Source organism: Haplochromis burtoni, unplaced genomic scaffold, assembly GCF_018398535.1.
Source record: "Haplochromis burtoni strain Fernald_Lab_line unplaced genomic scaffold, NCSU_Asbu1 Contig_169, whole genome shotgun sequence".
NCBI lineage: Eukaryota > Metazoa > Chordata > Actinopteri > Cichliformes > Cichlidae > Haplochromis > Haplochromis burtoni.
This window is the reverse complement of record NW_024582530.1, coordinates 662,348-677,070: the sequence shown is the minus strand read 5'-3', so window position 1 is coordinate 677,070 and position 14,723 is coordinate 662,348. Positions and strand designations below refer to the sequence as shown.

The window sequence follows — 14,723 nt, the reverse complement described above, 5'->3', positions numbered from 1 at the left end:
TGTGTGTGTGTGTGTGTGTGTGTGTGTGTGTGTGTGTGTGTGTGTGTGTGTGTGTGTGTGTGTGTGTGTGTCAGAGGAGCCATTACTTAAAAAGACACATGAAAACGTAGCAATGAAAAGGCATGAGTGTTTGTTTTTGTGGCTGTTCTCAGTACAAATGTATCTGTAGCCATTTTTCTTTGGGGAGATGAAGATTCAAATCAAACATACTATTTACTAAGATTTGAAGCTAACGATTTATAGCTGTTTGTGTGTTAACACAGAAAAAGAAGCAAGTCTTAACTTGGATGCAATGGTTAGAACTACCACGTAATGACTGAGGGGGAGGGCGCATAGCTCTGAGCGCAGTACTGTGAGGGAGTAAGGGCACACTGTGTAGTGCAATTAAATCAAGCTCTTGGTGTGGTTGGTTTGTGCAGATGTGAATATGGCATGTGTAGTGATCCAGAGTACACAAACAAGAACAACTGATCTGCTTTATAGAACTTGAGCTGCCCAGACAAATACAGATGTTAGGGCTAAATTCTCTGTGTCACTAAATGGCAAATGGTCTGTATCACTAGTGCAGAACAAAGCACGCTCTCCTATATTTACTTGATGTTGTTGTTGATTTTGCTAAACACACATCTGGCCAATAGACTGAAAGTTCTCATGTAGATTGTACTCATGCATTTCAATATATATTCCTCTAGACTGTATATATCTCTTCTGTTTGCTATTTATTCCTGGCAAATAGCAAACATATAGCAAACATGTAGCAAACATATATCTCTATACTGTTTACATTTTATGCTCATACTATATATATGTATATGTTTTTCTTTTACTCCTGCACAGTTGGCGTGGAGCACCCATTATTTACATGTACAAGGACAATAAAGGGCTATTTTATTCTATATTCTATTCTATTAATAGAGAGCCAATGTTGTAACTTTAACTTTCACATACGTAAGCAAAAACAAAACAAAAATAATGACATTACTTCACCTAGCTCTCACCTATCCTGAGTCAGAAAAGGGTTTGAGAGTTTTTTCTCGGTTAGCTGGACATTGTTGACCTTTTGCTGCTGGGCTTTATCCCCTGCTGTCTGGATAATGTGATTAGTTCCCACTGTGTTCTTATTTCTCCACACTCACAGACTGCCCTGCAGAGTGCATGTACAAGTGTCTACTTGATAGCTTTCTCACAATTATTAGCAGACAAGGGTGTTCGAGGCTTTACAAAATGTAATTAAGCACTAAAGTGTAACTGTCAGAAGGTAGTTCTCTTCACTCTGACCATGCTTCACTCCGGCCAGTGTTTGAGTGCTTCACCCTTTTTCTTTTTTTGCAAAGACCTGGTGGTTACCCCTCCTGATCAAGCTAAGCCAGCAGCATTCAGAATACTTGAGGCGTGTCATTGCTGCTGGGCGACGCACTGTTGCGTTACTGTTGTGCATACAGGTTTATCTCCCAGTCGTCTGTGCAAAATGCAAAATGGAAACCATGATGGTATAATGGTTTCCATTTTGGGGCGTAGAAGACAACGGACTCGTATATTCCATTTCCCCTCTCTGTGTACAAAACAGTTAGGTTGACAAGTATTGGGGACAAAGACACAATTTTTGTAATTTTATCTCTATGTGAATTTCCCATCTCTGAGACTAATAGAGGCTATCTTATCTGAGCTTAGCTTATCTGAGCTTAGCTTAGCTTAGTTTATAAACAAAACACACTGGATTTGAAATCAAGCAATCATGATGTCATTAACATGCAAAGTTTTGTCTTTAATTCAAGTGGTTTAACAAAGTTTTTCATTCAATTTTGGGAGTTAGAAACATTTTTATACGTAGTGCCTACTTTCATTGACCTGCAGTTTCATGACCAGGTGAGGCCTGTTTGTAACATGACAGATTAAGCAGATGAATGATCTGGAGTTGATTCGAAGTTTTGATCTCGATGCAAGCGGCGACTGAAAAACTAGTAGCTAGTGGCCAAGTTATCAATCCTTGTACATTCTTAAAAAGTAGGAATGTACTGCTGGTGGTCTGGATGATCCATACCTAAAGCATCACACAGAAGAGAAATCACTTAAGACTGGATCTCAATGAATGAAATATTCAAATCTTAGTAATTGTGGAGAATAAAATGATTTAAGAACAAAGGACTGATCAGGTGGTACTGTGGGGCAGAGCTGTGGCCAAGCTGAGTTACAAGTTTAATGGTGACACAGTGAATTCAGTGAATGAATCTTAGCATCATCAGCTTAAATGCAAAGTCACGCACACCCCCAGTCTTATAAATACAAACACTGTACAGTGAATCAAAGATGAGAATGCCTTAAAACATACAGGACATCACTTCTCCAATGAATAAAATAACTGTGGTCAACAAGCTCTCTTGAAGTATTGAACTGTTAAATTCGGCAAATTGAACATAATAACATAATAGCAAATATATCATAATATCCTGCTCTATCAGAGTTGTGACAATTGAACCCGAGACTATCCAGTGTCACACAGTTAAGCTGTTCAGTTAATCAGAGTGCATCATTCTTTACAGTGAACCTCCAACAGCCACGTCAAGGAGCAACAGTGAGGGGGCAGTTTGAAATAAGAACACAAATAATGTCATAATATCTTTGAGGAAAGAGCGGGTTAATAAAACAGTTAATCGTCTTTGTATCACAGCAGTCATGTAGGTTAGTGCAGTTTAAAGTCCTTCACGGGTGATCGGCAAGCCGATGATAAACCAGCACAAAATGTAATAAAATATTAAGCACGACAGCAGAGCAGGAGGTAGAGGATCGATGCCTGCAGTGCAGGAGCTGCAACAGACTGGTGACCAGTGCATGATGTAGCCTGCCTCCCATTATATGACAACTAGGATAGGCCCCCACATATCCCAGAACAGAACTGGATAAGTACTAATAATTAAATCCACCAGTAAAATATATTGAAAAGAGAAAAAAAAATCATTAGATTTCAAGTGTGTCAAGTGTGTTTCTCTGTTGTTAAGAGCCTCATCTAAGGCACTGAGTACACGTCCAATGCAGGAGAAGGAAAGTCCAACCATAAATCCGACTGCCAGCGACATGGCCTCATTTAAACACACACTGTTATGTGGTCAGGGTGGACTGTGTGTGTGCGTGTGTGTGTGTGTGTGTGTGTGTGTGGTTGGCCTTCAGCCAGCACAGGTTGTTTCAGTGTATGATAGCTGGGGTGGGACTCAGACAGAGGGAGGAGGAGCGGGTCGACGTCAGACTGAACGACAAACATTGGTTTCGAAGGGGGAGGTGTTTCTGTTTGCACACTGACTGTTCTCACAGTTGTGTGTGTGTGTGTGTGTGTGTGTGTGTGTGTGTGTGTGTGTGTGTGTGTGTGTGTGTGTGTGTGTGTGTGTGTGTATTGCCGTGTTAGTAGCATTCAGTCAAAATGGATTTTGAAATGTATAATTGGAAGCTTAAAAAAATGTAAACTACTCAGATATAATCATTTATTAAAGTCAAGGTCCACTCTCGGATGATTACTTTATTCTTATTTTTATTATTATTGTTGCTGGGCTATTGTTTATGCTTTACCACTTGCTTTGCTGTGAGTTCATAGTTGAAGACACGCAGTGACATCTGTATGTCTGCGTCTCTGATCAAGTGTGTGCAGTGGGAGACTTTACAGGCAGGCTGCTCACACACTTAGAAGTTAGGAGTGGTACTTGTGTTTCTTTGCCTTTTTTTCCATTATTTTTCTTTAATTTAATTGGGTAAGCACAACTTCTCATACCTAGACCCAGCATATATGTGAAGTTGATTTGGTTCACTAAATATTGCGAGATCTGCCTTTAAAATCCCAACTGCAGGTTGGGTCCACAGAAGCTATTAAGGTGGTTTATGGCTTTCCGTGGGTTTGTCCTGATTAAACAACAGATTTTATTTCTGATCTAAGAGTAACAATACTTCCACTTCCTTTGGCCTCACTGGCTTCATGGTAAACCACATGCAAAACAAATTACAGTATGGCTAAGTGCTGTATGGTGAACTAGCCATAGCACATCAGTTGTAGAACTGTCTGATCTATATACCAAAACAAAACATTGTTAAATAGAATAAACCTTTTTTGCATCAATAGTTAAAAATCCCTTAAAATTTATGGCTCTGCTCCACTTGTTACTGCTAAACCAACTCTTAGAACTGTTTTTAGGTGTTATTAGGTTTACATGTATTTGCTGAATTGAAATTATGACTGTGCTGTTTATGTGAACTACCTGAACAGGTGCTAAATAACATGAATGAAACTGATGAGGAGACGGTGCACACATCCCTGAAACAGTGTAACTGTGAAGAACATAGACTTTCAATAGACACTTCTGTGTTTTATATCCCTGATGTTACCAACATCAGGGATATAAATATCTTACAGTCCTGCTTTCAGGACAATAGATTTTCCCATGGCTGTATCTAAAGTAGACTTTATTTTATGTTTCCCTTTTCTCCAGAACATTTTGGCCAAGGCGTTGTATGACAATGTGGCAGAGTCTCCGGATGAGCTCTCTTTCCGTAAGGGCGACATTATGACAGTCTTGGAGCGTGACACACAGGGATTGGATGGCTGGTGGCTCTGCTCACTCCACGGTCGCCAAGGCATTGTCCCTGGCAACCGTCTCAAGATCCTGGTTGGCATGTACGACAGTAAACAGCAGCAGGCCATCCCTTCCACACCAGATCCAGCTGTTTCCTGTCCCACCTCGCAAGTCCAGAGACCCCTCCACCCTCCGAGTGCATATCCCAAACCGACACCTCCCCTGTCATCCATTGCCTCAATGTCTTCCTCCGGGTTTGCAAACAAGACCCTCCCTTCTACTCAGTACACATCCATGCACTCAGCCTACTCCACCCCTAGCCCTGCACAACCCAACCCTGACTCTGTCTACATGATGCCCCCCTCACACAGTCCCAAACCAAGCCTCCAAAGTGTGTACCAAGTTCCCTCCGGTCCAAGTGGAACTTCTACACAAGCCCAGCCAGGACCACCCAGCAAGGCCTCAGCTCAAGGTCAGAGACAGCCTGGTAAAGAGATCTATCAGGTGCCACCTTCTGTAGGTCCAGCACCAGGTCAGGCAACAGCTCCAGCCGGCCAGGATGTGTATCAGGTGCCTCCCTCCCTGGATAGGAGGAACTGGGATAGCAGCAACAAGCCACTTGGCAAGGTAAGGATGGACAAATAAGTTAATATACAAAGAAAGGAAGCTCATCATTAGACAAGGACATTAAATATCACTGACTTGAGTTCTGCATGTTTTATATGAACCACAAACAGTTAAACATTCTGCTGTCGACACTGCCTGTACAGGTGTGCCTACATTTGTGCCAAACCAAGAAGATTCTTCTTCTTCTTCTGTGCTCTGCAATAAGGTTTGCTAACTGTGTGGTCCATCTGACTGTTTAGTGGAGGTCGTTTAGTATGCTTGGGCTGATCAGACCAATTTAGTAAACTGAATGAGAATATAATTTACACCTATGATGTGTAACGGTGATGCAGTGACACTACTGACTGGCAAAATCATCTGCGTCTCCTCAAGTTTGTCAAAACAGCAACTCATCAACTTGAATTGCAGTTAGGTGGTTAGGAAGTTGCACAGAGTCAAATCTGGTGACTGAGGCTGTGGCCTGAAAACCTGAATACACTATGAGTGAGCAGAGCAGCTGACGCTTTTTGAATGTTTTTGCTATACTTATCAGGTCATTGCACTGCAACTCATAATTATTTTTGTATTTTTTTCAGTCCAAGTTGGAGGCCTATAGTGAAACTGCAGATGGACTCAAGTAGTCAAATGAAACTTCAAATGAGAAATCTAGGTTTATATTCTAAACTAGCATGAATGTTGTCTTTATTCTGATGTGATAGGAGGAAAACCTGTGTGTGTAGTGTTTTGTACCTGATGCACAGGAACACGTGTTGTCACAGAATTGAGATCTTAAGGTCTTTCAAAGTTTTTCTTTGGACATTTCCTGCTTTTTTCACTCATTTTAATTGTGGCTTATTGTTAACAGTGACCTATGAATCACCTAAGCAAAAAAAGGCAACTCATCTCACCTCAAGGGATGAACCAGTGTTGCTGCTACAGACAACCAACAGCCAATTTAAATTCTAGCTTTAGGCTCTTTGTTGTTAGCAGTAAAAAGTTGTAATTTGGTTCCATTTCTTTAGTTGAATCTACAAAAAAACACCAAAGGTATGGTTTGTAGTGTTTGCTTTAACATTTTGACAAAACTAGAAGAGTGAAGAACAAAATAAGAAGTTTCAGACCTAAAAAACTTTTTACAGCAGACAAACAGTATCTGAAAGTCGTGTTCTTAAGAAGCAGGAAAAATCCAGACACAAGAAAAGGCAAAAGTATTCCAAATTACTCAAGAACTAGTCTTCAATCACTGGGAACAGGAAATGAAGTGATGAATCCAGATTAGAAATTAGATTAGATTAGAAATGAATGTTTCAAATCATAGTCACAATCATAGGAGGTCGTCAGCAGTCCAACCATGAGTGAAACGTGGTGGAGGCTCTGTCCCGGTTTTGTGCTGCCCTTTTAGCGAGTGGTGTGGGACATCTTGTCAAATTTGATGGAATTATGAAAACAGAAAAGTGCATTTTTATGCAACACGAAGAACCATCTGAAAATAATCTGATGGGCAGCAGCTTTAATTTTCAGCATGACAATGATCCCAACCACACTGACAATGCAGTAAAATCATTTGAGGAAAAAACCCAAAACAACACACGCAATGAAATTCTATCAGTCATGGATTGGCCTCCCCAGAGTCCGCAGCTCAACATTTGTGAAGCCGTGTGGAATCATCATATCATTGTTACACTTTTATCTAGTACCTCAAAAAATTAAGACTCACTCAATGTGTGGAGAAGCAATGAAATAAAATGATTATTAATAATGCAGCTCAGATGTTGTGGTTGGATGACTGTGCATTTTACTGCACCAGCAAATGACAGGCTACTGTTTGTCTACTCTGGGGAGCACCCAGGACAGTGTGCATGCATGCATGCATGCATGCGTGCAAAGGTCCAGCTGCTCCCCTGCTTTTTAACACATGGATTCATCTGTGGTCCTGTGCCTGTCTGTAACTGCTTTATAATTAATGAATATGCAGGACTAAACTGCATTTAGCAGGAAAAAAGCTCTTTGTTCAGTTCAGGGAAATGTTGTACTGTGTTCTTAATGTCCTACTAAGAGTTCAGTACTTTTCTTCATGAATACACAGTCATAGAAAATCCTCACAAACAGCAGTCTAGGACCCAACAACTTGATATGATCTTTCACAACAAGGTCAGACAATGCATGATCCACCCAGCAAGTTAATATCAAGTTAATATAAATGACCTTAAATATCAGTGAAGTCAAAAGTGTTTCGAATAGGTGTACCTAATTAAAGTTTGTGTAGGCTTTAATAACAGAAGCAAGGCATAATATTATATTAATATTATCTACCACACAATTAACCAGATTCATTTGCCATTATATAAATAATGTCATATTTATATGGGAAATAAAATTGTCTTACACTTTGGTGATCATTTCCAATTTTTCAACTAGCTCTTAAACTTTGGTCTTACTTACATTTCAGTGTGCTGTAAGCTTCAAGTGGGATATGTTTGGATCAGTAAATCTTTGTCACTTCGTGCTTTGTTTCCCTTTTATGTTGTGAAGGCAGCTGAGACTTTAGAAGTCTTATTTTCTAGTGTGTGTGAAAGCAGACTGAGCTCCTATAACAACTCGATGCTGTAGATTTATGTACAAAATGTACAAAACCAGCTCTCAAAATTAGGATTTTGTGAGAGTAAAGCTTTGAATGTGAGCAAACCCCAGAGCCATGTTATGAGCGGTGCATTACTATCCAAAGTTTTGGAATGACACATTCACTTATAGCTGAAATTTTAATATAATGCACGCATTTGGCTTTGTAATATAAATAAAATTACAGCAGAAATAGAGACTGACTATAAAGTACAAAAACATTCAAACTTTATAAATTGTTAATAGGTATATGGGCAAAGACAGAAGAGTATGGACACAGCGATCCCCTTCTTTATGGACACGAAAAGTATGGCTATACTATGATTAATATGTGTGGAGGCAGGAAGTGGAAATCTAAGTATATCCTGGATCAAGGCTATCAGTTCTTTCCTGTTTTCTCCCTCTGAATCTCTTTGTACACACAGACCCAGGATATGACTTAAGAGTGTTAGACACTTCAGACGTAATAGACTGAAACTATCAGAATTAGACCAATACTGAGCTGGTATAAGCAAGGGCTATGAGTCCTGTGTTGTACTCCAGTCTTGTATGAGTTTCCAGAGACGCTGAGCACTTGTTGGCCCTTTTGCCTTCACTCTGCGGTCCATCTCATCCCAAACATCTCAACTGGATTTAGCTCAGGTGACTGTGGAGGCCATCTGGTGCAGCACTCCATCTCTCTCCTTCCTGGTCAAATAGCACTCACACAGCCTGGAGGTGTGTTTGGGGTCATTGTCTTGTTGAAAAATAAATGTTGGTCCAACTAAACGTAAACTAGACAGGTTGGCATGTTGCTGCAGGATGCTGTGGTGGCCATGTTGGTTCAGTGTGCCTTCAGTTTTGAATAAATCCCCAATAGTGTCACCAGCAAAGGTGACAATATAACCTTATTTAAAACAAAAAGAAAAAGAAAATTCCTTATACTTGGAACTGCTGGAGACTGTTGTGTATTTCTAAAGGTGCTCAAAATTTGTCGGTAACAGCCCATCCAATCCACAAATCCACACATGCAGAGAGATCAAACTACAGATGTCTTTAAACTGAGTTATGTGTTATAATGAGCAATGACACAGGGAAAATGTATTGAAGAAACAAAGGTGCAACAAAGCAGAGAAAGTCATGTCACCCACTGAAATCCATCAGTAATTAGGAAACAAACCTGCTATTTAGTGCAAATTAATATCAGCTGGTTCAGTCCCAACTGAAGGGTGTCTCTTTATTACCAAGGTGTTCAACAAGACAAGTGTGCAGAGACATTCTTGATAAAAATTAAAAAAAATCTGCTCTTCAGGCCTTAGTGCCTGACATGTGGTGCATTAATGTGGCATCAAATAATATTTTTAAAAAATGTACCAGAAATGATGTCATAACTACTCCATCCAACAATTTAAGACAATGTTACACAAATATCTGAGACAAGTGTCAGATATATATACTATTTAATGAGCAGAGTTTTGGGATATTTTTTTGCATATTGTATTGTGAATCTCTTTTCTGAGACACACAGTAACACAATGGAGAACATGGTGAGAGGCCAGGATAGATTACAGTGTGGAGCAGCTGAACATGTCCACTAGCTCAAACAGACCACACAGACTTCCATCTGGACCTTGCCCTGTTTTATCCACTACATCTTTTTAGATTCTGCAAAATAAGTGGTCATATAGATTTGAACATTTTTGATTTGAACAGTTAAAATTGCCCTGTATTTGATGCAGATACCAAGATTTCAGTCTGCTTTTCCTTCTAGCAACACACTGGTTTCTTTTTATGCAGTCTTTGCTCTTCAGCATAAAGCAAAGAGCAGGAAAGAGAGAAAAGGGAAAGAAGGAGAAGAGGAGGGAGGGGCATTGCTCGAGCAAAGGTCATCAGTTGAACAATGATTTCTGGGATGAATCATCTACATGGCACAAAAGCCTAGCTTGTATCACACATTGCCCCCTATGAGTTTATGTCCATTTAGGCATGCAAAAGAATTCCCCTTCAGTGAGTCATCATAGCTGAATTTGTGCAAAGGCATTTTATTGTTGGTCAGTGTGATCTGTGATGATGGGGACAGTGATTTAGGTGTCCATGAGGGTTTTAGGACAGTACATCTGAAAGTAGCCACTGAACAATATGAAGGAAACGTGGCAACATGCAGTATATAACTATTGTTCAGGAGTATGTTTAGGGGAAGCTGCCGACCTCTGTTGGTGCAGGGTAGATCTGCTGTTAGGTTTACTCCTGTTGACTACATAAGGAAACATCCTTTACAAGTGTAAAGCATCAGTTTTACTGTCAAGGTTCCACAGGGAGTGGACTCAAACAAAGGACCCAGTAACCTTTATTTAGATTTCCTGCTCTGGTCTAAGATATGAATGTCAAGGATAGAAAACAAAGTAAATAATCCAACTCTCCAGAAAGCTCACAGGGATGAAACACAAAGAAGAAACTCCAAACAACTAAACAAAATGTCAACAGAAGTTGGCATAGAATCTGAATATAACCAATACAGAACTATAAATATCTGTGAGACTTTTGGGAGAGGAATGTTGTCCCATTGTTAACAAGCACCTTAAGTCGACTTAAGGAAACAGCAGGGTGTCTGATTCATGTTCAAAAATGGCTTCTTCGTCTGCTTTTGTGGATGGCACAGTGAACTGTGTTCACAGGCTATGATTTCTGGAAGTGTTCCTGAGCCCATGCACTGATTTCAGTAACAGAATCATGCTTGTTTTTAATGCACTGCTGTCTGAGGGCACAAAATCATAGCATCCGGTATTGATTTTTGACCTTTTTTCCCTTGCACACAGAGATTTGTCCAGATTCCTGGAATCTTTTGATGATGTTATGTATTGTAGACGATGAGATAGTCACTGTGAGGAACATTATTCTGAAACTGTTTTACAATTTATAGATGCAGTTTTTTGCAGATTGGTGAACATCTGCCCAAATTTGTTTCTGAGGAACTTTGCATGTCTAAGATATTCTTTCATGTTACTGACGTCTTGCTAGTTAGCCTAATTAGTTGCAAAACTTCGCTCCAGCTGCTTCTTTTTAGTGCCAACTACCTTTGCAGCCTTTTGTTGCCTCCATCCCAACTTTTTTTGACATTCTGCTGCCATCAATTCAATTCAGCTAATATTTTTCATGAAATATAAAATGTTGTAGTTTAAATATTTGGTATGTTTTCTATACTCTGTTGTGAATAAAATATTGGATTTTGGGATTAGCTGATGCTGCTTTTATAGATTTCACACAGGGTCTCAACAGGTTTCAAATTGGCTTTGTAGCAGTGTCTGTTACTCAAAGTCAGTGTTCTCTAACCTTGAGTCTGCTACTGCTGTTCTTGAGTGTTTATAGTGGAGCAAATGACATTTTTTGGTTCAATGCTGATGTTTTAATTGTGCCACTTTATTCAGGCGGTATGTGTGGGGCTCGGTTTGTTCTGATATATCCAGCACATGGAAATGTTGTGGAAATAAAGAGGAACGAATGGAGGAGGGAAGGATGAAAGGACAGCAGAACGGTGCTTTTGCTGTGCTATATTGAACAGCTGTTGTGGTTTCCCAGCCTGGCTGGTTGACTCTGTAGTCAAACCACATAATACACAGTTTAAACAGGCAAACAATGGGGCACTCCGGTTCCCACGACAACTATGACTGAGCCATTGCACTGTTTTTATTGCCCCATGTGCATCTGTGTGTCGGCAGCATGTTTTGATGAGACTGAGCACCCTTTAGTGTCTGTTCATTCAGTGTAAAGAAGCAGCAAACAGACAAGGAGTTGATCTTTGTTTGTGCTGAAATATTTTTGTTATATGCATTTAAAGATTTTCATGGTCTGAACTGAATATAAATTATCTCTGGCTGTGTTATCAGATTAATGTTTGTCATACAACTACAGCTCTCGGTCATTTTTGACTGACACACCTGCCTCTGTGCTCTCTGTGCTTTTGCATTCAGGTGGTAGTTCCTACCCGTGTTGGACAGGTGTATGTGTACGACGCAGTGAAACCAGACCAGGATGAATATGACGTTCCGCCCAGACTTCAACCTCCAGCTCAGCCAGACATATATGACGTGCCGCCCACCCGGCAGCAATACAGCACACAGGTGAGGCTGCTCATTGTATGTGTGTGTTGTTGTTATCACACAGAAGCTATCACACGTTTCCAGGCAATCATCACGGTCCTTCAATTTTGCTTTAATAGGTTATTAAAATGGAATTAAACACACACACACACACACACACACCCACACACACACACACACACACACACACACACACACACACACTATAAGTCAGTATATAGAAATTCCAATGCACAGATTTTACTCCTTTATTCCTAGCAGGTCATTATTTTGTTAGCAGTACTACTACAACAGTAATACTGTTGTATTACTCACTGGTTTGGCTGGACATTCATTTGGTTTCCACAGACTCAGTAGTAACTGGTCAAACTCCTGATGGAACTGATGGACATGAGCAAATTCCCGCCCTTAAATGCTCTGCTAGGTCTTTAGCTGCAGCTGTCTTTAGTTGCTGTTGTGTGTGGGTCTCTTCATTTTTGTCTTCAGTAACAGAAAAGTTTCTCTGTTTGGCTGAAACAAGGTGACTGACTTTGCATTAATGGATTTCTTTGCCTCAACAAACTCATGAGTAACTTTTTCAGTGGCTTCCTTCACCCCACAGCTTCAAACTGCAAACAGTTACATTCTCTTGCTTTGAAATGAGCTCAGCTCAGTCTGCAGCAACTATAAGTAATTATGATGCTATTTATTTATATAATAATTATGTCTGTCGCTTCTAAATGTGTAGGTGTATGACACTCCTCCCATGGTGATGAAGGGTCCCTCTGGTGGTCAAGATATATATGACACCCCTGCAAGCAGTGAGAAGAACCCACAGCAGATGGTAAGGATTTCGATTTGGGAGTTATCATGTAATATAACCATCTTACTGTCTTTCTGTAAGTGTTTGATGCTGTGTTTGTGTGTACATGTCATAAGATATGACATAATCATTGGAAATGTACCCCCATTGCATCGACAGGGAAATCATTTTAGTAGTTTGATAACCTGTAGTAGACGTGCCGTACATTTCTGCAGTATTCAACTAAACAAAGTAGCTTGCACTTCACTCAGACTGGCTGTCAGTGCTGCAGGTAAGTGACAAGGTTCACACCTGAGCTCATTCCTGTCTGCGTGTTCAGACAGGTCGTCCTCCAGACTCTGCTCTTTACAACAGTGGTCCCTTTAAAACATAATATGGTAAATAACAGATAAAACCTGTAATATTTAAAACATAACCTTTTCAACTCATCTTTGATGGATGTCAAACTGAGTGGCACAGATTTCCCACTAGCAACTAGTTACGATTTGTTTAGGAAATGACGTCAGTGTGTCACTGAGTAGGCAAATCAGCAAATGAAGTCTAACTTAGTGAAAATAGTTCAGTTTTGCTAAAACAGTGATTGATTCTATAAATGTTTTTACGGCACTGCACTGGGTTCAGAGAATTCTTTTCTTTTTTTAAAAAAATCACAAATTGTCACCAGTGTAACTCGTTGTCTTCTGTGTTCTGTTGGCTCTTTGACTCACATTCTCCAAACTGTATTTTAACTGTGCTGACCTTTATTCCATATTGCACCACAGGTAACAATGGAACTAGTTGGAACTAGATTAGTTTGAGGAGTGCGGCTGACATGAGCGCACTTGTACCAGAAACCTTCTTCTGTTCATTTGAAAGTATGCAGAATGCTGCGATTAACAGCATATCGATAGATTTTTTTTAAAACTGCAATTTGTTGAAAGCTATTTGTTAAACATTATTCACTTCGTTATTTTTTAAAGTACTTTCCTCAAAGTGCCTAAAATGTGTTCATATTACTATATGAAATCATGCACCACGTCGCACATACCATTACAGTTGACTAATTAAATCTTTTTAATTAAATCTGTTTAAAAGTGTGATTAATACTAATCAGTGCAAGGAAGAGATGAAAGCAGTTTTATTCACACATTATAATAATAAATATGACACTTGTCTTAATGAGATCTTTATAAGATAAAGTGTTTTTACAAGACTTCTCTGTCTCTTCAGGTTTATGACTTCCCCCCGTCAGTGAGTAAGGATGTCAGTGATGTTCAACCAATCAGAGAGGAGACGTATGATGTGCCACCTCACTTTGCCAAACTAAAGCCCCAAGTCCCCATCACTCCGGGCCCGTACTTACACAACAACCTCAGCAGCAATGATGACGAACCACCAATTCCAGAGGATGTGTATGATGTCCCGCCCCCAATCCTGACTGATAAGCGTTATCATAGGGACAGGAGTGGGGCCAGTCAGGCCCCTCAGCAGATCTATGACATCCCAGCTGTACTGCGTGTTGGCCAGGATGTCTATGACTTCCCCCGGGAACGAGAGGAGACGGGGGAGAGGGCTGAGCAGAATGTCTATGACGTGCCCCCACAGGTATGACAGCTACAGCTTGTTTAATCGCATGAAATCAAGTTTGTGTAAGATGTTCCATCATCATCATTATCATCATCGTCATTGCTATGCAGAGAGCACTGCTGGCTTTGTGACTCTGGCAGCATGATGCTGTTGTGCTATTCAGACACACAGGAGCTCGCTCTTCAGTTAATGGTCTCGACAGCTTTATTCATGCAGACCCACAACAGTGACAGACAGAGCCGCGGTGCTTGTGTGATATTAATCACATGCTTCGTTGGACAATATGTTAAGTGGTGTATAATATATGAGGTTGAACTTGTGGTTATTTTAATAACTACTTTAATAATTCAAAAGGCTGCATCCTATAAGTAGCTGTGTGAATGCAGCGATACACACACACACACACACACACACACACACACACACACACACACACACACACACACACACACACGCGCTGCCTGAGGAAAGCGGGGAGGATCATCAAGGACTCCAGTCACC

General features: G+C 40.3%; 1 protein-coding gene across 3 annotated transcripts in view; it reads left to right on the top strand.

The window, feature by feature from the left end:
* Positions 1-14,723, top strand: part of bcar1 (BCAR1 scaffold protein, Cas family member) — a 43,894-nt gene that overhangs the window by 23,525 nt on the left and 5,646 nt on the right. For all 3 annotated transcript variants that reach the window (XM_005933539.3, XM_005933540.3, XM_014337181.2), the window contains exons 2-5: positions 4,470-5,180; positions 11,726-11,875; positions 12,582-12,677; positions 13,866-14,240. In XM_005933539.3, the coding sequence (XP_005933601.1) occupies positions 4,470-5,180; positions 11,726-11,875; positions 12,582-12,677; positions 13,866-14,240 (1,332 nt within the window). The remainder of the gene's footprint in view (positions 1-4,469; positions 5,181-11,725; positions 11,876-12,581; positions 12,678-13,865; positions 14,241-14,723) is intronic.